Source organism: Pipistrellus kuhlii, unplaced genomic scaffold, assembly GCF_014108245.1.
Source record: "Pipistrellus kuhlii isolate mPipKuh1 unplaced genomic scaffold, mPipKuh1.p scaffold_m20_p_10, whole genome shotgun sequence".
Lineage (NCBI taxonomy): Eukaryota > Metazoa > Chordata > Mammalia > Chiroptera > Vespertilionidae > Pipistrellus > Pipistrellus kuhlii.
The window spans coordinates 44107180-44134474 of NW_023425405.1; the positions used below are offsets into that span (position 1 = coordinate 44107180).

At 36.2% G+C, this 27295-nt stretch overlaps 1 protein-coding gene across 4 annotated transcripts in view; it reads left to right on the forward strand.

Annotated features, from left to right (window-relative positions):
- SEMA3A (semaphorin 3A) overlaps positions 1-27295 on the forward strand; it is a 352298-nt gene that overhangs the window by 160331 nt on the left and 164672 nt on the right. For 2 of the 4 annotated variants that reach the window (XM_036429563.2, XM_045578494.1), the window contains one exon: positions 10878-11068. In XM_036429563.2, the coding sequence (XP_036285456.1) occupies positions 10957-11068 (112 nt within the window). In that variant the 5' untranslated portion in view covers positions 10878-10956. Of the gene's footprint in view, positions 1-10333; positions 11069-27295 lie in introns of those variants that run through there. The other 2 variants (XM_036429566.2, XM_036429567.2) reach the window with 2 other exon arrangements.

Genomic DNA, 27295 nt, shown 5'->3' on the forward strand with positions numbered 1-27295 from the left:
GTGCTGTTGACCTCTGAGACATAATGACTTAAAATATAAATAGTAGCAGGAGATATTCCCATAATAGTTATGCAGGTGTTTCACCTGTTGACCTAAACCTCTCCACTTCCTAAAGTTAAGTATAACATTTATCTGGGAAAATAATTTGCTCTGAATCATAAATACTAACTCATGAAGATTGCAACCTAGGTTATTAAAACCCCCTTGCATGTAGAGGATTTAGTGCTGGTAATGAGTCCTCTACTAATTGAAGGCTTGATTTACCATAAAAGGTACCTTTCTTTCTATGCGGTATGGGCTGTGAAAATGGGGGATTTCTAATCCACATCTGGCCCAGTGAATCACCAGCAATTTGTTAAGAAGTGGAATGCTGCTCTCCTTTAATTGGGAGCTGCCCACAGTCACAGGGCTATTAGCCAAGGCAATGTCATGCTCCTTTGTCTCAGGAGAAGCCATGGTTTCTCTGCTCACCACTGCTTTCTCTATTTTTAACTTAGATATTCTTCAGGAACAAACTCACCCCATTCCATATGTAACTTCGCTGCAATTAAAATCTAACCTGTAATACTTAAAGGTTAACATTTCAACCTATAAAATGAATAGCAGCCCAGATCCTCCTTTCTTCTTTTCCACCTAACATCTATATGCCTACTACAGTGATTCTCAAGTGCTTATCTTTTCTTTCTCCAAAAGAACATTTTAGTATCACCCTTGTTGGATTGTTTTTTTTTTGTTTGTTTTTTTGGTTTTTTTTATCCAACAATATCTACATGACACCCTTCCAACCCCTCCACATATTCAATTCTGATGTCCAGATGCCTGACCAAACCTTTGCCTGGAGAGTCCAACTCCATAGTGTGTGGAGGTGGAAACTCTGCCTGGGAACACTTGCACCCAGGATGCCCTTGTGTTGGGCACTGTCAGATATGATAGCAGCTTTTTGGAAGGGTAGATAATCAATTTTATTTCTAGACCAAGACACTAACATTTCAATTATATTGCTATGAAGTAGGAATATGTGATTTAAACCCAGGTGTTCTGTCTCATATAATATATAAATATTCTCAATTGTAGTGGATTGATTTCTGGGAGTTTTATAACCGCCATTCTAATTTTTAAAATAAAAAAAAAGAACTTGTTGCTATTTGGAAGCCCTGTATAATGCTTATTCTGATTAACAGCTACATTAGCAACATTACTGTAATAGTTTAGAGAGTATAGAAAATCTGAAGAGAACTCATTAATGTAAAAAAAAAATACATAACTGGATAAAAATAACAAAATAATATTTTTTTATGCTTTGAAGAAGAGACAAATATTTTATTTCAATATGCTTACTTTCACAGCATTTTATTCTTTTATTTTTATTTTTTAACTTATCTTTGTTGTTAAAAATACTACAGAGATCCTCCTTTTTTCCCCATTGAGCCCCCCTACCCCATACCTGCTCCTTGCAGGCCTTCACACACTATTGCTGTGTCCAGAGGCTTTGCATATAGGTATAAATTTCCCTGTTAATCTTTCCCTACCCAGCCTTCTTTGTCTCTGGATCTACTTTGTTCATCAGGTTTATTTGGTTCATTATAAAATGATCAGATGGGAACTCTCTCCCATGCTACTGTTAGGTCCACACCCTGACAGGAGCCAGGACAAGAGACATTGTGAGAGTGTAGGAAGTGAAAAGTGAATAGTTTTAGGGTAGATGGTGCATGTGGGTAGGTGCATCTCAGAAGGTGATTAAAGAAAATTGAATTTATTTGGGAAAGGGGTGTGGGACGGGATATCCAAAGGGATGGGCGGCACAGCAGGGAGCCACTAGGACATTGGGTTGATGATGACAGCTCTCGGGAGCTAGAGTTTCATTCTCATAGGCAGTCACTGGCAGGAACCTTTGGTGGCCAGTGGGTCTAGGGGCTGAGCTTAGAAACAGGATGGAATGCAGGTGTGTGATCAGGTGCCTTCAGGACAGTTTCCATTCCTTTCCTTGTATAGTCTGACTCCTGGTGTCCAGTGAGTTTTTGCTGGTCTTTTGTTCTCCTGTGGCAGGAAGCTTACAAATGGCCGTTAAGGATTGTATTGGCCTACAGTCCTAACAGTTATATCTATACTCCACAAAGCATGCTTAATAGGAGAGCCTAGAAAACTAGTGCAATTTTATCTGTAAAGAAATTATTGCTACCAAACTATTAAAATTGTGAGATTCAGCCAAAACCGGTTTGGCTCAGTGGATAGAGTATCAGCCTGGGGACTGAAGGGTCCCAGGTTCGATTCCATTCAAGGGCATGTACCTTGGTTGCTGGCACATCCCCAGTGGGGGGCGTGCAGGAGGCAGCTGATCGATGACTCTCTCTCATCGATATTTCTATTTCTCTCCCTTCCTCTCTGTAAAAAATCAATAAAATTTATAAAAATAAAAAAATAAAATTGTGAGATTCATGGACTAATATTTTAAATATCTAGCATATATTTTCCCTGCTTCTATAATTAATTAATTCAACCATTAATATCGATAGGTTAAATTTTATTCTGTGACAAATGTCATGCTGAGAACTTAAAATAGTGAGAAAAAGGTGTCTGTTCTCTTTGAGATTAGAGTCTATTGAGTAAACATTATATAAAGCAAATAATAGATATATGCACACAGCACCATAGAATTATTATAAGGGAAAGAGCTCCCAGAATATTCACAAAACATTCTTTAAAATTATGCAAGGGTTTTGGTGTTTTTCTGTAAGCAATCTTATATCCTGAATCCCTAAAGCAAAATCCTGATATAGGCAGATTAACTTTAGTGGAATACAATAGTCTATAATCATGAGTAATCCAACAAAATATGTAGACAATCTGTCATCAGCTAGAGTCTTCCACAATATTAGTGGAAGATATTAGTAGAAGGAATGAAAACAGATACAGGCTTTGTTGGAAAGAAAAAAGCAGGAGAAATGTATTTTTTATAAAACAAATAAGTAATGTACTATATTCCAAAATAGGTACAAACAGATTTATCAGTGGTTTTATGGTATTACGGCTTGCGGTAGAAAGTTAAAAAGCAAGGCTAAATTGGCATTAGTTACCAGGAGTATTTATCATTAGCCTAAAAAACGTGTAATTTGTTTCACAAGCCACAATGTTTGGCACCTAGGCAATTCTCAAACATTTTCCCAGTATTTTGTTGAATGGGTAACTATAAAAGAAACGATCCAGGAAATAAGCAAAATATTTTCAAAGGTGACTGGGTTTGAAAGTAAGAAACAGAATATATTTAAAATTACACCTCTGGGACCAAATTATGTTACACACAGTGACAAGCACCTACAGACTTGTGTTACAGCCCAAGAAATAGATTGCCATTTTTAACTTGATTCATCCAAATTTAGTTTTCTTATTTCTCTATGTATCTTTATTTTTGTTTAACAGGATTGCATTAGTCTTCACAGCTCATGTAATCTTTTGTAATTATTTCATACTAGAGGCGTATTGCACAGGCCTGGCTGGCGATCAAGGCCAATCTGTGGAGTGACCAGCAGGGCAATTGGGGGCCTGTACTGGCACCTGCCTTGGCCAGCCTGTCACCACCTGCTTGCAGACCTTGCCCCCCTCTGCCTGTGCTGGTTGCCTCTCTCTGTGGGGTGATGGCGGGGCAATCCGAGGGGCCCCCACTGGCACCCTCCTTGGTTAGCCTGGGGTCTACAGGCTGGGGGCTGCTCCTGCATTGAGCATCTGCCCCGCCCCCCCAGTGGTCAGTGTGTGTCATAGTGAACACACTGGTCATTCTGCTTTTTGGTCAATTTGCATATTAGGCTTTTATTATATAGGTTGTCCAAATAACACCACCAAACTATCTGATTCTATTTTTTAAAAAGCAAATGTCATTTCTATAAAGATACACGATGAGAAATACACTTTTTATTTAAAATTGCAGTTAAAAATTAACAAGTGTTTTTCTTATGTATAATCGGCATTAGAGTTGTTACAGTTTATTGGTAAAGCTCTTTAATTGAGATAATAGAGTTATAAATTGTGTGAGAACACAATTTGTTAGAGTGAGAATTTGTTTTAATGACTCAAAAGGTGTTAGATATTTGGGGGTCTTTAAGTGCTTCAAGTTATTAAAGTCATTTAGCAACTTTTAAAAAACAGCAACTTTTAAAAAACTTTTAAGTCACACCATTTTCACCTTGGATCTGTAATTTAAGAAGATTCAAGGCTAGACATATTGGATGCTGGGTTTTGTTTTGTTTTTGTTTTGTTTTTTTGTTTTGTTTTTTCTTTCTCATGAATATAGCAGGAATGAGAAAATGAATTTATGTTGATTGACTTCCAAAGAGATTAATTCTATGGATATGCTCTGAGGAATAACAACAAAGTCTTAAATTTTCTTCCTAAATCATTTGTTAATGGAAAAAAAATTGTTAACTAATAAACAAACCATTTCCTAGTCATTCCCATAAGATGACAGCTGCTCCTGTAGCCAAAGTGGTGAAATGAAACCTGGCATAAAATTCTAACCCCGCCCCCAGCCACAAAAGGAAAAATGGGGGCTCAAATAATATTTAAAACCTGAGACCATACAGAATATGAAAAAAAATATGTAATTTAAGTCTCTTTTGTTTTTCTTAATTTTGAAATCTGGAGATAACTGTGCCCTTAAAAAGCAGAATGCACTATGTTTTTTGAGTCACCATCCACCAAATAGCTGGTGTTACCATTATAATAAATCCTCTTAAAGAGCTTTAATTCTAGGTTTCAGCATTTCTGTTCCCTATTGTTATCATTTCAAATTCTTTACAAACTTTTTTTTTTTAAGAAAAAGGTTGCTTTTTGATAATAGAGATTTTATTAAATTTACAGTTGAGGTGCAACATTCTTTTTAGGGGGTACTAAAGGGAAATTACATGCATCTGCTTTGCCTGAGTGGGATGTAAAGTAATCCTTTAAACAATACTTACTAATGTCTTCACTTTGTTTATATAGTACAGATCTGCTTAATTATTTATTCAGTGAGAAGGTGTGTGATATACCTTTACTGAAGGCAAGTAACTTATAACTTCATATCCTGAAACACTCAACAGCCAACCTGCTCATTTCATTTGTATTCCACGGATGCCTCATTTGTTCCTCCTCACTGCCTGGCCTGTATTAACAATGGGATTTTTGTCTTCCGCAAAAAACTTTCTTTTTCCATTTGAGTTGAGGTAGACACTCCCACTTAAATAAAAAAAGAAAAACAGGTATTTTAGTAAGTTCGGTGTCTTATTATTTCCATATGTTAATATTCAGAAACACCCCATTCACTTATCAGATAACCTAATAAAGAAGCTGTAAGTGATAACTCGCTCTTTAAATAGATGGAAAAGGAAAAGGAAAATCCCCATATTTAAAACATTTTGAAATGTTAAAAATATGATTGATTTAAGCTGTCAAAAATAGTTATTAAAAGAAATGATAAAGCATGTTCCTATAACTGGATTTTGGCCACTTTTGCCAACATGGATACTAACTATAAACACAATTTTATGCATCCCTTTTTTTTTTTTCTTCTCACCCATCCCCCACTCAAACTTAGTACCCTAATAAAACTTACCTACTAGCCCCGCAAACCATGTTTTCAAGGTAAGGGAAGCTACCACCTCATCTCACCTCACCACTAAAGAACTCCCCCTATAATTTTTGAAACTCTTTAAGTGTTTAAGTTTCTCTTAAACTCTATAGGCACAAATAATGTGGCTGGCCAGTTAGTGCCTGCTCTTCTACATTGCTTTAACATTTATTACTTCATTTGAAAAACAAGGAGTATTTTATCTTAAGTACCTACTTACCTTGAAGTGTCATGAACATTGATGTCACAAGAGAAAACACACAACTGTTTTTTTTCAAACTCTTACAAATTCAGTCTATAGGAACAAGCTTGGTTTACTGAAAACTGTATTCATAGGGTGGGGGGAGGGAAAGGGAGGCGTGGACGCTTCCCCGGATTGAATTCCCTTTGTCTTTTACCAATTCCTCCTCTCAGCTTATGCTTTCACATGTTGCTTATACAAAAAGCATTCACAAGAGTCAGATTATGAAAAGTTTAACAATTTCTTAAATATTACTTTTGACCTGCCAACCCCCAGTTTTCAGTGACTACTGTAGTAGATCTTAAATAGCTATCAATTTTGGCTGGAACGAATAATACATCAACTATTTCACTTTCCCAATTAATAGGATGTCTTCTAATCTTCCAAAGAATGTTTTCACCCACACAATCCTTTTTTAAAAGAAAAAAGGTTCAGATACCCCGGTACTGGAAAACCCTCATTAAAAATGAATTTCCGGCGCGAGATATCAGAGCAAGTGCAAGTGTTTGACATTTGCTTTAATTCTGTTCATCATAAGTCTTCCTCATATACTAATGAAGCACTCACTTGAAGAAGAAGAAAAAGGAAATAACAGATGTTAGGTAAAAAGGAATATAGTTTTGTCTTTTTTACATAACTCAACGGAACATCTTAGAGAGATTACTGATATATTTTTTTGTTTGTTTTGTTTATTTTTCGTATCCCCCCCCCCCCCACCGGTGTTGTTTTTTGAAAAACTGAAAAGCCAACTCATTTTGTAAATCTTAAGTCAGTAATTTATCTTAAAGAGCTCACCTACCTCTAGCAGTGGCACAGGCAATGGGGGTGTTACTGTATCTGACCACAATAAAACGGGGATGGAGTGGGGTTACAGGGAGAGACAAGGGTGTTCAATAAAGTGCGCCAGAACTTTAGGTACATTTAATCCACTAAACCTTTTCGATACAGGTAAACTATACATATTTCCCTACATTCTTTTATACACAAATATAGCAAATCTTTTCACCTACCATTCACAGAAAGATTCCGAGTATCTGTAACATGGGGAAATACTTGGAAGAGCACCTCACAAATTAGAAAAAACAATTTCAGCTCTTAAATTGAAATGATTGTTATCCCAATTTGTTTTGTAACAAAGAGAAATTAGAGAGTGAACCTTTAAAGGTAGTATATACACATTGGTTTTATGTAATTCATCAAAAGATCAGAAATACATTGACAATGGAGAAATGCTTCAATATATATCTTCTCTGACTATACAGTTTTTGTTTTTTTTAATTGAAATACAAGAGTTAACTAACCTGTTGTGAAAATGAAGTGTTATGTCTCTAGGAAATCAAGCAAACCACACAGAAAACTGCTGTGTGTGTAATTCATTTCAATATGGGGTGAGTTAAAAACCATGGATTAATTTGACAGAAATGTACACAACAGCATGATCATCATATTAAGTACCTGCTGAAATTTGACTCTGGCATAGGAATTAATCATATCTGAAAACTTGACACTTTAGGAGATATTAGAAATGCAGTTGCAAATATACTTAATTATATCACCTGATGTAGATTGTGTGTTATAATGTAATTTAAAAAAAATCGAGAGATTGCTTTGAGAAACAAACAAAATAACATTTTCCCTTTAAGTAAAATTCAACATTAAGAGGTCAATTTATATATTTTTGACTTTTATAAAGAAGTAAATCCTGCAAAATCAGTAGCTCAGATGGCAAATTGAGCAGGCTGGATCATGGCAAGGCTTAGGCCACAGATTCACAGAGGAGGGGTCGAGTGGGGAGAAGGGTGAATCAAAATCTCCACGCCACACGTGCATCCAAATTTTGTAAGTTCTGATAAACACCCACCCAGGTCCACCACTCTCTGTTCAGAAATAGGTTTAAACTTGATTATCCCTTACCTATTGGTGCTATAGAAAATAAATAAATAAATAAGAGTTGAAAATAAGAGTGACTTTATTTAACTCTGACCAAAGTCAAAAGACTGAAAGAGGTAAACACATACTATTCCTAATACTTTTTGTTAAGTATTTTATAGTCATGTAGTTTGTATTTTTCTTTTCTTTTTTTAAATCACCATAAAAACCTCTAGACACTCTTATACTTTTCTACTAATTTATAATTTAATCATTCTAGGACAGTCATGCTTACCTAAAGAAGTTATGATTTTTTTATTTTAATTAAAAATTATACAGATAAGTAAATGTTAATGTGAATTTATTAAACATTCAAACATCTGAAAGGATGTAAGGATCATAAAAATGAAGAGTAGGACAAATGTCAAATATAAGTAATCATATCAAAGTTTTATTATTATTATTATTATTATTATTAGTCTGTGTTACCAAATTCCAAGCTTTAACATTAGTTTCAATTATTTGTTTTATAAAATGAAATAAGACTGACCTGATTTTGTGGTTCAAAATCCAGATTGAATGTCTTTCTTCAACATGGAATCAATTTTGACCCTCTATTAACTGAATTTTACCTACAACCTTTTATTTGTCAGGATTAGTCTCTATACTAGTGAAATGGATACATTTCTAAATTTGCTTATCCTGTTAAGTTTTGACAAATATAAACTTGCTCTTCTACTCTAAGTAACAAGAGCTAGAGAAAGACTATTTTTGAAACATTTAAAATATATATTAATGAAAATGGCATAACCATTTAAAGTATTTAGACTGATTACTTGTGAGATTTCAATAGGATAATTCATTAGTCCCGTTCTGCCAAAGTGGCATGAATTCCTCTGCAGAATGAATGTCTATAGAGAGTAATCCATGGAAGACAGACAAGCCTCTTGTCATTTGTAGCCTTAATCCATTGCCTGGAGCGTGAAAGGTGCTCAGGGTAACAAGTGTGGGAATCAGTAAAATCAACATTATTTTTGGATTTTATTTTCTGAACAATACTGACTGATCAATAGGCTTGTGGAAACTGACAAATACAATATGGATCTGTTTGATGAATCAATCCAACTAGTGAAGTAGAAAAAGAATCCCTCATCCCCTCCCCCCATTTCCCTCCCTTCAAATGCTCTTCAATTTCTTCCTCCTCCTCAACCACCTACACACACACACACACACACAGAGAGAGAGAGAGAGAGAGAGAGAGAGAGAGAGAGAGAGAGAGAGAGAGAGAGAGAGAGGGAGAAAGAGGGAGGGAGGGAAGAAGGGAGGGGGAGAGAGAGAGAGAGAGAGAGAGAGAGAGAGAGAGAGAGAGAGAGAGAGAGAGAGAGAGAGAGAGAGAGGATGCTCTTTATTAGTCTGTAGACATTAACTAATGAAAGCTGCATGACAATGATCAGACCATTTTTTATGAGGCTACTAAACCACTTCCAATGTGTGTTTATGTATTAAATTGTGAGACCACCCTCTTCTTTCAGCTGGGACAGTTTTGTATTACTGAAGGAGAGTCCTCTCTCCTGTGTTTCCAGTGTGCATGTGGTGTGGCTTGGAGGAGGGGAGAGTGCGGGACAGATAGAGTTGGGGAGTGAAGAGGAAAGAAGGAAACATCTGTCCTCTTAGCTTTTAGATATCACACTCCCCAAAATCTTATAAGAATATCAGCTTTGGGGGGAAATTAAAAGAAAAACAAGTAGAAGAGGAAACGTAAACACCTCAGACCAGACAGTATTCCTATTTAGGAAAGAACTAATGACGTTGTATGACCGCCTGAATACATACATTCACGTGTCCACAGAAAATTTAGGAACCCTCATCAGCTCATGAAGACACAGAGATATCCTCTGTATGTTGGTCCCTGATACTCAGCAGGGACTTTGGTGAACTTTGTCATCGTCCTCTGCCCTTTAAACCAGAACTCTGGAAGTGGCTTTAATTAATGAGATGTGATGCATTAAAAATGTTAGCCAGAGCATTCCAGGAGCTGGAAAACCCTCGCTCTTTTTTAAATTCTAAGTATCCTTCGGAGAATACCCTGTTGTAATTTATAATTCTCCGTGGACCTATATTTGTCTTGAACTGATTGTTGAAATGAGCTTTACTAGGAATTTCTTTGCTGAGATTGCAGAGGGGCGGGGAAGGGGGAGGCTGAGCCAAGTGTGCTTGTAGGGAGGAGGGAAGGATCGCTAACAAGCCCTTAAAACCTTCCCTGGTTAAAGTTATATTGATGGAAGCATATGCAGACACACACATCTACATATGCAGATCTCTACATATCCATATACACAACACGGAGAATGCACAAGTTCAGCAGAATTATACGTTATGTAGGTAGCATGAGCATGAGTTATATGTTGTGTAGGTAGCCGAATTCAGGTTGTTGTTTTTTAAAAACCAAAATTGCACCTAAAATGGCTATAAAACAATGCTTGCCCCTGAAAGTAAATTTATAGCTCCGTGCCTTTCACACGCACGCTGGAGGGCTCTGCTCCCGGCTGTAATCTCCGGGAGATGTTTTTTGCATGTGTGTGTGACAGGAGGGAAGAAGGGGAGTGGGTTGAGCTCGCCTGTTCTCCCATTGTCAGCCGGTCCAGGGAGTGTTGGGAAAACCTGTCTGTGGGATCTTGTGTCATCCCTCCCTACATGTGTACAGGAAAAGTCCGGCTGCTCACGGCTCCTCTCTCTCTCTCTCTCTCTCTCTCTCTCTCTCTCTCTCTCTCTCTCTCTCTCTCTCTCTCTCTCTCTCTCTCTCTCTCTCTCTCTCTCTCTCTCTCTCGTTTCCCTTTCATTCTGCTTCCCTGGTGCGGTGCCGAATGAAGCAGGGAGCAGGATTAGAGTCTGCCACCGGCTATCAGAGGAGCCCAGATAAAAGGAGCTGCTTCTTAAGCGCCACTGCAGCAGCCCTGGTTCATTTTTTTCCTCTCTCTCTCTCTTTCCACACCACAGTTGTGCCTCATTATCTGGTGCCTGGCTTGGATTTTTCTTCTTCTTCTTTTTGGTGGAGGTTTTGAAGTTTCTTCAGTGACTCTTGCAGAAGAAGAGGTGTGAGTGCTGCAGCGAAGTCTTGCTCGTGGGCTTTTATGAATGAAACTGACCCAGGTCACCTGTTACCTCCAGTTTGCAGATTGTTTGAACTTCTCCGGCCGCACAATCCAGGAGGGAAGCCCGAGGCTGCACCAGGACCTGCGCCTGCAGCATGGGCTGGCTCACTGAGGTCGCCTGTCTCTTCTGGGGAGTGCTGCTCACCGCCAGAGCCAGCTACCAGAACGGGAAGAACAATGTGCCAAGGTTGAAATTATCCTACAAAGGTAAGTCTCTATTTTTATTTTCTTTATTTTATTTGGCTTTCTGTGTGATACCCCCTCCGTCACCTTCTCCCTCCCACCCCCACTTTTATTTCTTGAACTCCCTCCCAACCCAAACCTTAAAACCTTTGGTTTAACCTGGGGAACCTAGATGCCTGTCTGAGTCTTTCTGAGATGATTTAAGCACTTTAAACAAACAAATAAATAAAAGCATGTCTCCTGTCTGAGATGACAATTTAAATGCAAACAAAGAGCATTTAATCACATTTGCAGAGAGGAGCTGAATGCCTGGGAAATGCTGATCTGTCCATGTGATCATGTGTTCTTTTAATTTTTCTGACCCTACTTCTTTTAAAATACCTCTAAAACTACTATTGGGGGGGGAAATGGTCCCTTTTTTTAGATATGCATGCCTCACCTATAAGAATTGTTATGACAAATTGTGTTTTCTTAGTTTTAGACACTAAATGGTTAATCATCATCATGAATATTCAGTTTGTTCGAATCTGACAATCAGATGCTTAACATAAGCAGTAGATCATGGTTTGCCAAGAGAACATAAACTGGAGAGAACAGACTAGTTTTTCCACAGTGTGTTATGACTGTACAAAAGACTGTGTATTTGGCTAATTGGTGTGCAGCCAGAGTCTTTGGAATATAATGTTGTTTAATTCCATACATACTTCAGTAAGAAATGAAGACAGGCTACTTCCTACTTGTAGAACTAGTGTGAACTTCTTTTGTAAAAAAAAGTATAAATTTAAGAAAGAAAGAAAAAGCTTTATCTCATGGTTGCTAATACTTGATTTGGTTCTAGTTTAATGTGCATGCCTGTTTTTTAATGATGGTTTTTAAAGAAAAATAGTTGTTCTACATTTGTTTACATAAATTTTTATAAATTTGTGTGAAATAATGCTAAGTTGGATTCCAAAATAATGAAGGTGACTTGTAATGGAAGGAAATATTTATATAACTGAGGTATTGTTAAAGTGGAGTTTAAGATTAAACTGTTTGAACTCAGGTAGTTTTACTCCCTAAGGTGTTGCTTTCTTATGATTCTCAGATATCTAGAGCAGGGGGGTGGGGCAGAGAGAAGCTTCGATTATATTCTGTGTTTAGCCTATACTATGAAGCAAATTTACTGACTCTCTCTTGCAGAGACGTTTATATACTGTATATTGCTCTTATGCCAGCAACCAGATTCTTTAATTTTCACATGATGGGGATGATCTCTCTGAATGCTCTGGTGTGAATGAGGACCACAAATAGGAAAGGGGGATGTATTTTTCACACTTTGGATTAGAAATTAGACACCTATTAAATGTGTTTATTTGGACTTAATACTTGTTAGATAAAACATACTTACTTGGGAAATATATTTTCTTTATTAAAATGTGAGGGCATTTTAAACATGAGCAAGCGATTGCAACTGTACTCTTCTAAGATATTAAAAACATATAGACTCCATTAAATATTTAATTAATCTCTATTGTGTCTCTATTTAGTAGCTGTCTTTAAATTGTTTATGGTATGGGATTTTATGGCATCTATGTTTGCATCAGTTGTTGCTCTCTATTTTTACTCTTTGAAAGGATGTCATCAATTAATTCTCAGGTTGATAGTCCACTTTGTGTAAGTTTATATTCCTTATAAAGTAAGTTTTGCATGCAGCTACTTCTTGAAGAAGTGAATGGCTATAGGTTATAATTTTAAAATAAGTTTAAAACATCAAATACATTTAAAAGATCTATTACAATTGCAGTTGCTTGTCCAAGTACTAAATAAATCGTAAAATAAAATAAGAATTGAGAGTTATATTTATTTATTTTTGCAAGTATCTTACTTACCTGGTAGCATATTGCTCTCCATTTTAAAAAGGAAGCATTTAATTAGAATAACCTTTGTCAGGTACACCTGTTTTAAAGATGTCTGATGAAGTTAGCTGTATGTATTCACAAGGTGTATATATTTGACACTATCTTCATAAGCTCTTTTTAGCAATTGTATCCATTATAATTATTTTGCTTTCTTTTACCTAAACAACTACCCTACAGCTACATAACAATTCCATTGAAATGCCCAGAACTTGGCAATTTGGTAAAATAAACTGTGAAATGAACAACAGCAGGAGGAATAAAAGGAATGGCCCAAGCAATTTTTCTTGTCATTTGATTGGTCTGTCATTACCTTTCTGTCTCTCCATGTACATTTGTTTTGCCAAAGCAAAAGTCTGGTAGCCAATTATAAATACTTTGTTTCTAAACTAAACTAGACATTTTTTAGCTGCTTCTTTTTCCTCCTTAATTAGATGTCAAACATAGTTAAAACACCCACTGCATTGCCCTTAAGCATCTTCCAGCGTGGTTTTTGAAGAGTTAAATCCCTGCCAACTCTAATTTCCCATGTCACTGTTTTCAAAGATCCACCATTAACTCTCTCATTGCTCAGGTTGCCAAATCAAAGTTTGAGGCAATCACTGTGCTTGCTTTCTGGTAGGAGATGAAAGAGATTTGTTATGTTAAATGAGAAAGAATAGGAAGAACAAGAAGGCAGCATTTGCAGTGGATGTACATAGATATCTAATAAGGCACCTCTTTACTTTCTAGGAAAAAGGAATTGAATAAATGTTGGAGGGCCATCTGGAGAAGTGATAATATTAGGGGGGAAAATGGGATATGCTGGCTTTTCCTCTGAACCAATCTGATTTAGAATCCTTGTGGGGGAAGCAAATGTGAGAACTCTGTAAATCTCAGCAGTCACTTACACATTATCTCCAAGAAACATTCACCCAGAGATGCTTTTGCTTCCTTAAAGATATGCACTAGAGCTAAATGTCAAAGTGCTTCTTTTTCTAAATGGTGCATAACAGTTTATTTCCCCTGCACAACTAGTCAAATTTCACTTTCCTCATGAAATACAAGAATATCATGTAATCTTCCCTTTGGAATATGTGGTGCAATGAAGACTTCAGAAGAAGCTATGGAAATCACAAGGAAATAAATTAGGTTTGGGGTTTTAAACAAATGACAAATGTTCCATCACTCAGTGTAATGAGCTTTCCCAGGACATGGTGTGCTTCAGCTTTAGTAGAAATCAAAGACACATGCAAGGCTCAATGTGATGGTGATCATGTGGGTCCAAAGGTTAAATCAGTGTCTTTAACTTTACCTTTGTAGGGAAGACTTAGTAAATAGTACGTAAATAGATGGTAGACATTTTAATGTCTTTCTTTTCATACTTTGTAAAGCTATTTTACCCAGAGTCAAGTAGTTTCTTTAAAAATAATATTATTAGTTAAATCAAAATTATCATACATATTTGTCTGATACTAGAAGATTACATTAAGTTAAAAATTATGTAGTAAAATTTGCAGAGTTTTTATTTGCCATTGTTCATGTATTATGATCACTTTAAAATCTAATTAATATGATTGATTTATTATTTCTTGCAGTTGATAACTTTTCAGAGATTCTTTTTACTTATATCAAAGCACAACATACATTCACATATGTATGAATATATAAATATGGAAATATATATATATATATATATATATAAATAATAAAACATCATATTTATGTTTAATAATTGATAAAACCAACCCTTGCAATCTACAGGTTATGGCTTATAACAAATTAATTTTTAATGTAAAATAGTATTCATATTTTAAATTTTATATATATGATCTTTTGAGTCCATGTAAAGTTTTCATGGATATCTCAAATATTTATGTAATAGTGCAGAATGAAGCTTATAAAAATTTCCTCACAGGTAAAATGAAATGTATAGGGGATATATATGTAATATATCTGAGTATGCAATGCAGAGTTTATTCTTGTATTATTATTTATGAATTATTGTATTATTTTTCATATAAACATTTGCCTCACTCTGTATATCCTGGAAAAATAATATAAAAATAAAACAAAACACAATGCTCCATCACACATCTGGTGATTCACTGCTGGTCAGATTAAATGAGGGATAGTGAAAGTCTCTTGATTTGTGGCTTCTCTGTTTAAAGCTGCCAACCAGATTTGCCTTTGAAATAATAATTTATACAGTGGACTTTAGCAAGTAGGAAAATAACAGAGACAACAAAACTATCCTGTTTCTAACCCACTAACTTTTGATAATGATATTTAGTCATCACTAGCTTAAGTAAACCTGAAAATGGAAAAGGTAATTTTCCCAACGCTACCTTTTGTATATTGCTTTTTCTCTTCAGATAAATTATTTCCAGATTCCACTTCTGTTAGCAATATAAAATACCTTGGTGCTTATTAACCAAATAGATATGTAGGTCTGTGGTAACTTATTTCCCTTGGTTTTCTTATTTTTAATATTACACAGAAATCAAACAACAGAAGTAACAAATATTTTGTGATTTTTGGTCAATTATATTTAAATTCCATATTTAAAAATTAGTGTAATTGAAACCTTTCAGGAAAAATTTTAATTATAATTAATTACTAGTAATAAATTAAGCTGTCAGTTGCAGAGATAATCTATTTAAGCTTATTGTGCATATGCAACTGTATTTCAAATGTGTGCTCTAACTTATAAGGTTATCATGAGCTACCATAAAGCTATAAGAAATTGTATGATAAAGTTCTTATTTAAATTTTTCTCATTCAAACCTCAGTGGTACATCTAAGCATCACAGTTGCATCAGAATATCACACCTTTACATCTTTTGAAGAATTTTGAAATCTCAAGTCAGGACCATTTTATTATAAACATCATTTATGCTTGATTTTTTTTTCTAAAATCTTCCAGAGATACCAGTACTAAAACAAATATTTTATTGATCATTATCTAACATTCATTTACAAAATCATGATATATCATGGAGAGTCACATATTCATTGATTAAAACATTGCACTCGTCAAAACATTATGGACAAATATATGATTCATTAATGCAAAGTTGTAGATAAATTCTCCAAAACCCATGAACAGTATCTAAGTTTAGTGCATGTGCTGAAAGTTTATTTTTAAAAGACCAACAGCTGTAAACATAAATGAGAACAAGTGAGAGCCTTGGAATGGATTTTACACCTCATGACTTCTTAGGTGCTTTTTAAAGACATCATCATGATTTGCAGTACTGTGCTTCCACTAATAGGTGGCACTAGCAATTTGTGACAGCTCTTTCATTAGTGTGGAAATGGGCAGGCTGCTAGGATAAATACAGAGTAATGTGTGGAGACCAAGCTTGGAAAAACTGGTATAAGTCAGGAGAAGTAACATGTACAAAGCATAACCATTCATTAAAATAAAAATTTCTAAATATTTTATATGCTCTTTGCATACCTTTATTGGTACAGTTTGACCCAGAAAAAGTAAGTGGCTATAAGTAATAAATAATAAGTAAATAACATATTTTTAGTTAAATTAGACTTTACATTTGAAATTAATTATATAATATAAAACAAAATAACAGGTGAAATAGTAATACTGAATATTCAGAATGCTGGAGGGATAGTTTCATGTGTATGAAATATATATATTAAAAATGCTATATTATATATATCTTTTTCTTAAGCCTGAATCATTAAGTGTGCTTAAAAGGAACCTGGCAGCTTGCCTATGGTATGTGATTGCCATTGTTTATAATTAGACAGCGGCTATTTGAGAAGGTAAAATAATGTTTAGAAAAATTACATTTGATATATTTTTAAAAGAATAACACCTTTTGGTCTGTAGGTTGTTTTAAATTATTTTTATAATTAAACATACGGAAGATCAATAAATTCTATCTGACACAAATGTCCCCAGTGAATGTTCCTTCTACTGCCAAGACATAAACATCAGTAAAAATAAGGAATTCGTACACCATTTCTAAACAGTAACAGAGCTGGATTCTATCAAACCCAGGATAAGAAAATATACAATGTATACTCGAATTAGGGAATAAAGATAAGAAACAATAAAATCATGTTGATAAATGTGAAGATTGGTTTTAGGATTGTCTACAAGCTTTGAGTAAAACTTAGAGGGACCACAAATTTAGGGAGTCTTGTCAGCCCCTGAACGAGTCATTAAACCTGCATTTCCAGGTTTCCTTTGCTGGGAGAGACCTGGCCTGGGAAACAGTGCTGACCAAACTTTACAGTAACTTCATTTGCTGCTGTAATCGTAAACCTGTCTTGAGAAGAAAAAATAAAAATAAATAACACCACAAACTTGAGTCTTCATCTTCAAACTAAATGAAGCTTAATTCTATGGAATACATCACATTGCATCTTTAGTTTGTAAACCTACTTACATGGATCATCTTTGTTGTGCCAGATTGGAAGTTTCTCAGGGGCGGGTCTACATTGATTTTCATCATTACATTCTCAATGGCTAGCCAGAGTCACTCATTATTGAACAATTTCGGGCTTTATTTGGCCACTCTGTTTTTTAAAATGCATAATGTACCTGATTATAAGTGAGTATAAAAAGAATGCGGATTCAAAATATGAAATGCATTATAAGGGAATTGTAGGGGAAGTAGACTCAGTGTCAGATGCTAGGGGAGGATCTGAGGAAGGCATTTTGGAATCACAAAGGGTCTGGGAGCAGTGGTATTCCCCACAGACAATGAATCAAGCCTATTCCAGAAAGTACCTGGATCAGAAAGTATCGGGGTCATCTTTGTTTACCCACAAGAGGTGGAGAAAATACAGTAATACATCTCTCTTGGAAGACCCTGGGAACCAGGCTGAGGAATTGTTCCTTTCTTTTGGATGCATACCCTAATTATTGTGTCTCAGGACACACAGCCAGAAAAGAAAGTGAGCGAGACTCTTCTAAAACCAAATAACGTCTAACGATAAAATTTATCATCATGAGTCTCATTGTATCTGTGCCTTTCTGAAAAAACAAATCTCTCCTACCAAACAAAGTTGAAAGCACAATCATTTAAGACCTAAAATTGACTAGAACTCAGTGTCCACACTTTTGGGAGAAACTTGGCTTTCTCTATGACCACTGGTTAAGATTTCCTACTGCAGAACCCTCATTGGATCCCCTTATCCTTGATCCCACTTATGGAGAGCAGCATTTGAACATTTCCACTTGCTTTTCCTTTCCAAGCCAGCCTCTTCTATCCTTGGCTTTGTGCTCTATGTTCTAGGAACACCACCCTCTTCCATTCTCAGCTCTTGCTTCCAAGCCCCCACTGGCCCAGGAGAGTCAATGTGATAGAAAATGGCCACAGGAATCTTGGCTGAAGTGTGAATATTCAAAATGCATCTTGAGTTCTTTGTTAAAGAGCTCAATCTCATATAATTAAGATGATAGGGATGCATAATAGGCTAATTTCCTTAGTGCACTTATAGGTCTATAATTAATTGTATTATAGGATATGAATTCATTTGCAATGCTTAATTTTAGATTATTATAAAATATCTTAGACTTGTGACAAAGTAGAAGTATTCATAGGACAAGAGTGATGTTATGTACAAATCATAACGATTAAGGTGCATTTTTAAAAATTAAGCCCTAGTTCTAACCCTTAAGGAATATATTTGAGGAAAGCCAAAACAAAGTGATTTATACTTGAGGTCAAATTCAAACTAAGTAGTGGTGAGTCATCATATTATGAGTTAGAAATTTTTATTTTTAAGTTTAAGAGAATAATAAACACTATTGTGATCATTTTATGCAAATTGGTTTAAATTAATCTAGGTTTGCCTCAGCTATGTGAATTTCAATTATTTACAATTTTTTATCATAATTAATAAATATTTTTAACTTGTATTCTATATCTACATAAGCCATGCACAAACCTACATAAGCCATGTTACAGATCTTTTCATGAACAAAATGATTCTTGGATAATAAAGCAACTGTTGTAGGATATCTGAGGGCAACCTCTCACATCTATCTAAAGACTCCAGAAGGCTTTTGAAAATAGGGCACAAGGAAGGTGAACTCTGAAAGACAAGAAAAATGTGAGAAGGCAGAAACAGAGTGGTAATTACCACTATCAAAAACTACTCCCTTGTGATTTGTTTTTCTCTTTAGGAAAATAATACATTTTTATATAGTTTACATAGTGATACAACTATATATTTGTTCTTTTTTAAAATATATTTTTATTAATTTCAGAAATGAAGGGAGAGGGGGAGAGGAATAGAAACATCATTCATGAGAGAGACTCCATCAGCTGTCTCCTGCAGGCCCCACACTAGGGATCCAGCCTGCATCCAGGACACGTGCCTGACCAGAATAGGACCCTGACCTTCTGGTGCATAGGTTGACACTCAACCACTGAGCCATGCTGGCTGGCCATAGCTATATAATTTTCCTATTTTCAAATGTAACATTAAAACAAATCTGTCCTTTTTGATAAGGGGAAATTAAAGCTGCAGCATATCAGACTAGGAACATTATGGACTTAATGCATGCTTGTCTAGGTTTGACTGAAATGAAATCAAAAGGTAAAAGTGGTACATAGTTACAAGGACTTTTCCATGGTGGACACAGTGATCATTTGGGCTTATCCGTCTCTCCTTCGGATTTATCTGTAAACGATATTGCCTAGACTTCTTGCTAACCAATGGAAAAAAGAAAAGAAAACAGATTGATTATAAGGTAGAAAAGACTGTGACTGTAGTCCCTTGAGATTATAAAATATATTAGTTTTTTTTCTTGTTTTCCTAGCTAATTTCTATTTTTTTTAGCTTTACCTTGTTATTTCTTAAACAAACCCACTAATAAGTGATGCAGAAAGTAATTGCTATTTTATAAATTATATTTATTTTTAATATAAAGATGCCTGTGTCATCTACATAATGAGAATATATATTAAAATGTCTTAACTATGTATTCTTGTTATATACCACATGTCTTTAAACTCAGAGTTACATATTGCATATATTTTAATACACTTAGCACTTTGTTATCAGTCAGGATGTTTCTCTGGCTCACTTAAGAATAAATTGCTTTCAGAACAAACATGCTACTAAAATCTCACAACGTTTTATAATATACTAGTCAAATTGTAGATATGTGGTATTTTTCAACACAAACTGAAAATTATTACTTCTAGAACTTGGTCATAATAGTGCAATCACTGGTACTTACAGACTTTTATATACTAGACTAGAGGCCCCATGCACAAAATTTGTGCATGGGGGAAGGGTCCTCAGCCCAGCCTGTACCCTCTCCAATCTGGGACCCCTTGGGGGATATCCAACTGCTGATTTAGAGATCAGGCCTAAACCGGCATTCAGAAATCCCTCTCACAATCCTGGACTACTGGCTCCTAATAGCTCACCTGCCTGCTGGCCTGATTGCCCCTCACTGCCTCTGCATGCCAGCCAGATAACCTCTAACTGCACCCCCCCCAGTCACCCCTAATTGCACCTCCCCCACTGGCCCGGTTGTCCCTAACTAACCCCCTCCCCTTGCAGGCCTGGTTGCCTCTTACTGCCCCCCACCTCGCCAACCTGGTCACATATAACTTCCCTCCGCCCCTGCAGGCCTGGTCACCTCATGCAGCCTGCTTGTTCAGTCATTTGAACGTCCCTCACTAACCCTCCTGCTAGCTTGGCCATAGGCAGCTATTTTATGAGGGCATGAGGGTTTATTTGCATATTACCTCTTTATTATATAGGATAAAGAACTATATAAATCAATGTGGTTATATGCAGTTCATATTTGTGTATAACAAATACAAAAGTGGCTTGTTTTCAATTTATTATTTTTCTAAATCATGTTATGTTTAATTGGGAATTACAAAAAGTGGAATGCCAATCACTAGAGCATAGGATTGAATCGAAATGTCTTGAAGAGAGGTTCTCTCTCTCTCTCTGCTTGATGTCAGGTCTTGAGTGACCCAGGATTGTCTGTGGTCTTATGTCCTTTAATGGTTGACCTTCCCCGAGCATCTTCTACTGTATAGTGCTGTGGCATGGCTGAGTTCTCCGCTCTCTCTTAGGCAGTGGACTTTAGGATTTATCAAGATGCTCATTCCAGTAACCCTTCTATTGAGCCTTCTTGGTATCTTGGCTCCAAGCCATAGTTCATTGTGTCATTGCCTCCACAGAAATGTACACAATGTTGAGCAAGTCACAGATCTCCCAATACAAAACAACCTTCCATCTTTCCAGATTTGAAATGTATAATTTTTTATTTAACTAATCCTAGCCACCCTTCCTCACAACTCCCTATTCTCACCCCATCTTTTCTCTGGAAAACAGTTTGAACTCATTTTTCTTGTCCTAGCTAAGTAAATCTCATTTAAGTTTATCTTTTTGAAAACAAAATCCTATTTATTATTCTCTTGGGGCATGGAAAAAGCTTCTAGGGCTCAAAAATTAAAAACCCTTCTGTCTCTTTTGAGAAGAGATCGAAAACATTTTTTTTGTTTTTAGTAGATCAATCTACCAAAGAACAAACAAAATGACTTTTCTTTAAAGCATGGTAATCTTACCACTTTAAAATTACACTAAATTGCCCTCTTATATACACATACCCTAGCGATCTAAACTAGACATCATCCCTGATACACAGACTACACGGTTCTCACAATCAGCCCAAATGCCCCAGCTTTACATCTATGAAATACGTTGATTAAAGGACAAATTAGTATCCTTGACCCTTGAGGTGTGGAAATGTTGCCCACATGACGACTAGGAAGGGAAGAATAGCCGAAGGCTAACAGCCCTGGGAATTGTGTGCTCCTATTACTCAGAAAGCTCATCTCTGTTTGTCCATGTCCCCACCTAGGAAGGTGCTACAAATCCCGGAACCAGTTGCTAAGGCATGTATGTACTTTGCCTGTATCTCTTCCACATGTCAAAAGTCATAGAATATCTACACTAGGATCTCTCACAGGGAACTCGAACTCTACTTGTTCAAAACTATACTCACTGTCCTCTCTATAAACTTGTTTCTCCCCTTATTCAAGTGTTAGGGAATGTTGTCATTTTGTTGACCAATGGTCCAGGTCAGTATCATCATTGTCCCTTCCATTGATGGTCTACCTTGCATCTAGCTAGGTGTTCTGTGGAGTCCACCTCTTGAGTTTCTCTCTCAAATCTGTCTTAGTCCTTCCTTCAGGCTAAGTCAGGCATTCATCATTACTTGCCCTACTATGGCAACAGCCGTCTATACTTATTTTCTTTTATTCCTTCTTAACTGTCTACAATTCTTTCTAAAATTCAAATTAAACTACTCCTTTTTTCAAATTTCTTACTGATGAAAGTACAAACACTTTAGTTCAGCCTATAAAAAAATGAATGATCTAAAGGAGTCTAGGGCATAGAGGAAACTATTTGGAGGTCCTGCAGTTACTCAGATATGAAGAAATTAATGCCTGGATAAGGATCGTGTTAATAGAAATAAGAAAGAAAGGCTGGAGATGAAGCACATTGACCATATAAAAAAAAGCAGGTTTGATAAATGATTGTGTCTAGGAAAGATCTGAAGAATTGGAGAACAACAGGTTTTTAATTTGTGCTACTAGGAGTGTGCTACAACAGCTCATAGTAACCGGAAAGTGAAACTCTTTTCACCTTGCTCCAACACAGTCATCCTTTCTCTACATCCCACCCGTGAACTTCCCTTTCTGGATGAACATCCTCCCACCCTTTTAGCTGCTTCCTGATGCTATTTTCTCCAACAAACATTGACTTGAGTATCTCCTTTGCAAAGCTTTGAAGAGGCAGAGAGGTATAAACTATAATATGGCAACTGTCTGAAGAAACTTACTATTTGGAAGGAGAGAAGACATAGGTTGTCAACTTTTTGACACTACACCTCTTCTTTACTCATCTTAGATTGTTAGTCAAGTACAGAGTCTTGTGCATGATAGGGTTGCATCAAATACTTTTTGTGAGAAGTGCTTGAAGGAAGAAATGAGGAGGTGGCAGACAATGTTTTCAAGTGAGAGGGCTAAGACACAAAAGTGAGAACATGCAGATGCCAGCTTAGTTTTTTAAAACAGAGTAGTGAAATATTTGATGGGCAGAAAAATAATTTAAGGTCAGAAAATAATTTAGATATAGGTAATTGGTAGGACATTTTGAAATAGAGGTTACAGCATTCAAACTTTAGATTTGAATAGATGATAAAACTTTTTAAAGTTTATAAATGAGTGGTATGTGCAAAGCAATGCTTTAGGAATCCAGAAACCTAGGTGTTGGCCTGCAGTGCTGAGTTCCTGATCATCACCTGAGATACTGAATGAGATTCTGACACAAATGCTGACAATTCAGATTGGGCCTCACATAATGGCCTGTGCTCTTAGGACACAAAGACTACATATGTGGGCATGTAACTTATGCTTATCTACTGGTACATAGAGCAATGTATTTTCACATGTCCAGAAAAATGCAAGTCATATTTAAGAAAAACTGCAGATATCTATGCTTCTGTATAAAATTTTAAAATCCAACCATCAGGTGTAATTTAGGATACAGCTGTCTACCTGAAAATCGTTGATGTTACATACTACTTCCTTCCTATGTGTTTTGGTGTGTGGCAGGGTGTACATTGAGAACTTCTGAGGACTAGGACACAGATTTAACTTTATTACAATGCCTCTGTCTGAGCAAAGCAAGATTTCAAGGGTGACTTTGTTCTGTGTTGTTTTTCAGCTCACTATATTATGTGGGTTCACTACTCTTTGATAGACTATCCCCCTTCCTCCCCCCACCCCCCAACCCGGGCTGGTGTGCAAAGATTCACTCCTTTGCACTTGATTCTAAGATAAAATTGGAAGCTCTGCTCACACAGAGCAATTACTCCTAAGACTCCACCTCCCTGTTGGGCTCTCACACACTGGCCTGCAGCCATGGAATCTCTTACTTTCATTGTGTGTTACTCGTGTTCAATAGAGCCTCAGCCTTCTTTTGATTCCCAAGGTGCCTATTCAGAATGGAGTTCAGGTTTCCTTTGCACACTTACAGAGCAGACATCCTCTGCCATTGGACCTCCTAGTCCAGACAGCTTCTTGAGAAAGATTTCTAGCATAACAGCAAAATGAGTCCAAGTGACTATAAAAACATTTTTATCTTACATGCATAAAATCCCCGAGAAAGGCAGTCAGTGTCTGTTTTTGCCCAATTGAAACTAGATTAATACCTATCTGATTGGTTTTGCTCTTTAGCTGTCAGGTTAGAGAAAACTGTCTACTCTAGGACAGTATTTCTGTCCTTAATTATATAAAAACCGGCACACTAATTTCAAAAGAATAAGTTTAGTCTATTTTTAAGCAGGTGACATATAACGAAGTGAAATTAGTGATGCTGTAGTAACTTGTTTCTTAAGTACACCTCTGAGTCTATAATATTAACTTATGCCACATGGAATACACACTATGTACCACATTCTCCCAAATAGACTCCCCATTGTACATATTACGCCATCTTTTTCTAACAATTTGCTTTTCTTTAGAGACAGAGATAACGGCTAAATGTCTTTGATGTATCCCACCTAAAAAGCCAGATTTATTGCATTTTTGTATTTCTAAAAGAATAAATTTTTAGCCCAGCTGCTGTTGCTCAGTGGTTGAGCATCTACCAATGACTGAGAAGGTTAGTTTGATTCCAGTGATTTTTTTATCTCTTTTCCCCTCTTCCTTCCTCTCTGAAATCAATAAAGATCCTTTTTTTAAAAAAAAAAAATGCTACATTATTGGAATGAGCAAAATGATATCACATATATTCAATTAAAAATAAATATATTGCCCTAGTTGGTTTGGCTCAGTACACAGAGGGTCAGCCTGCAGACTTAAGGAGCCTGAGTTTGATTCTGCTCAAGGCACATGGTCAGGTTGCTGGTTTGTACCCAGTAGGGGGGCATGCTGGAAACAGCCAATCAATGATTCTCTTTCATCATTGATGTTTCTATCTCTCTCTCCCTCTCCCTTCCTCTCTGAAATCAATACTATCTAATAAAGAGATAATATGCAAATTGACCATCACTTCAACACAAAAGATGGCCACCCCCATGTGATCAAAGATAGCTGGCTGGGGAGGGGAGTTGAGGGCTACCAGGCCTTCAGGGGAGGATAGTTACAGGTGACCAGGCTGGCAAAGAGGGAAGTTAGGAAAAATTGGGACAGCAAGGGAGCAGGTATGTGTCTATCAGGCTGGCAGGCAGAAGCAGTTAGGGGCAATCAGGCAGGCAGGCAGGTGAGTGGTTAGGAGCCAGCAGTCCTGGATTATACATTCCTGAAGGGGTCCCAGATTGGAGAGGGTGCAGGCTGGGCTGAGGCACCCTCCATGCACAGATTTTGTGCACCAGGCCTCTAGTAAATATATATTAAAATAAATATATTGATAATGTACATTATTATTATTTCAATTCAAGTACTTGCTTGTTAGTCTGCTGAAATTTAATGGCTTTTTCTAATTTTGCTGCTAGAATAAAAATTTCATGAGGATAAAAGAATCTTGGCATGGTGAAGAAAGCATTGAATTGACTGAAATTTTCTAGGTATAAGGATTTTGGCATGCTATTAGCTTTATTAGCCTCAAGGCTCTCTTCTCTAATATAGAAGAATAGCTATTTATAGTAGTTGTTATTAGGGTAATGACAGTAGACATTTAAGGTGCCCAATTATTACTTATTGATCACTTCAGGCGGATTCATAATTGCATAGGTTCCAGGTTTCCATTGTTTTGCTCAATTAGAGTAGGTATGCATGCATGTACTCTCCAGCTATTCCATGTGTGTGTGTGTGTGTGTGTGTGTGTGTATAATTATATTGCAAAAAAAAAAATCACAATTGTAAGTGCAGTGTGCTTTGTTCAAAGACCTGTGATAGTGTGAATGTTTAAAATATGAATTTTGTCTATCAACTAGTTAATGAACGTATGAGAAGGCTTTGTAAAAAGCTAATGTTACAGGTAAACAATTGATGACATATTGCTGAGTCTAGCATAAGGCCTTTCAGTGAAGTTAAATGCTTTGATGCTGACCGATTGACACAATTTTAAGTGCAAGTTCAATGGAGTCTAAGAGTATACATAAAGCTAATGATGAGGATGAAAGAAGAGTGGACTTTGGGGTCACCTGGCTCTGAATACTCACTGAGCCAAGATGAGCAAGAAGCACCTGCTTCTTTAGGAAAGGCTTGCTTGCATCACACAGACTCTACCTTCCAATTTATGTTTTCAACACGAATCAAAGTCAATCACTGAATATTTAGTAAGACTAACCAGGAAATGACTATTTTATTTGCTCCTGTACTTACATCATATCCTTTCAAATGGTATAATTGTTGCCGTGAATATTATTTTGTTCTGACTTCGTCCATGAAGACACAACATCCTTTATGACAACTTAAAGAGTATTGAATCCACATAGGAATTAACACAATATCCCTATGTAATATGTTCCCGAGCCTGAATTAAACTTTGTAGATATACACTTTGAGTTCTTCTGACCAATTCTGTGAACCACCTGTGATCACAAATAACCCATTTGCAGGAAAGAGGATATGCAGTCACTCAAGAAAATAAACTTGCAGCCTGAAGCTAGTAAATAGAACAGAGAACATGTTGAGAGTCGCTTAAAGGGGCTTTTGTTAAGCAGAAGACACTTGGAAGCCAGACTGGGAAATCTAGACGTTGTTATAAAGGAGGTGACATTAACCATAGTCAGCTTTTAAAGGATTTTTCTGGAAGGAAGTATTCTTTTGGAAAACACTTTATGTACCAGCATGACTACATGTCTGAGGTCTTCTAGACAAAGATGAAGTTTATTTCATTGTAGTTTTAGCCATATTAAAATGCACATAAACTGTTTTACCTTATGCCAGACATGTGGAAGCAATCAGTATATGTAAATGGCATGTGAAGGTGAGGTATAGTTTTAGCTTAAAAATGTAGACTGTCTATGGTTATAAATGATAACCACATCACAAAGAGAAATGTGCCTTTTAATATTAACTTAAATATAGAAATAATTAGTGATGAATATTTAAAAAAACTGCTAGGGTTTCTTTGGTAAAGTAAAATAAATGTAAAATATAGTGCTATCTGGTGCTGTTACATTATTTTTAGAATGCAATACTCGAAGGGAAATCATTTTTACCTTAAGTACTTGGTAAAATGTATGTATTCATAGTTAGACATTGTTAATATCAGTCTATCTCTAAAACAGTACTTTTGCCAAGGGTTGTTTTTTATCTTTCAATTTTTTATTGAGGTATAATTGACATACGACATCATACTAGTTTCAGGTGTACAACACAAAGATTCTATTTTTGATATATTGCAAAAT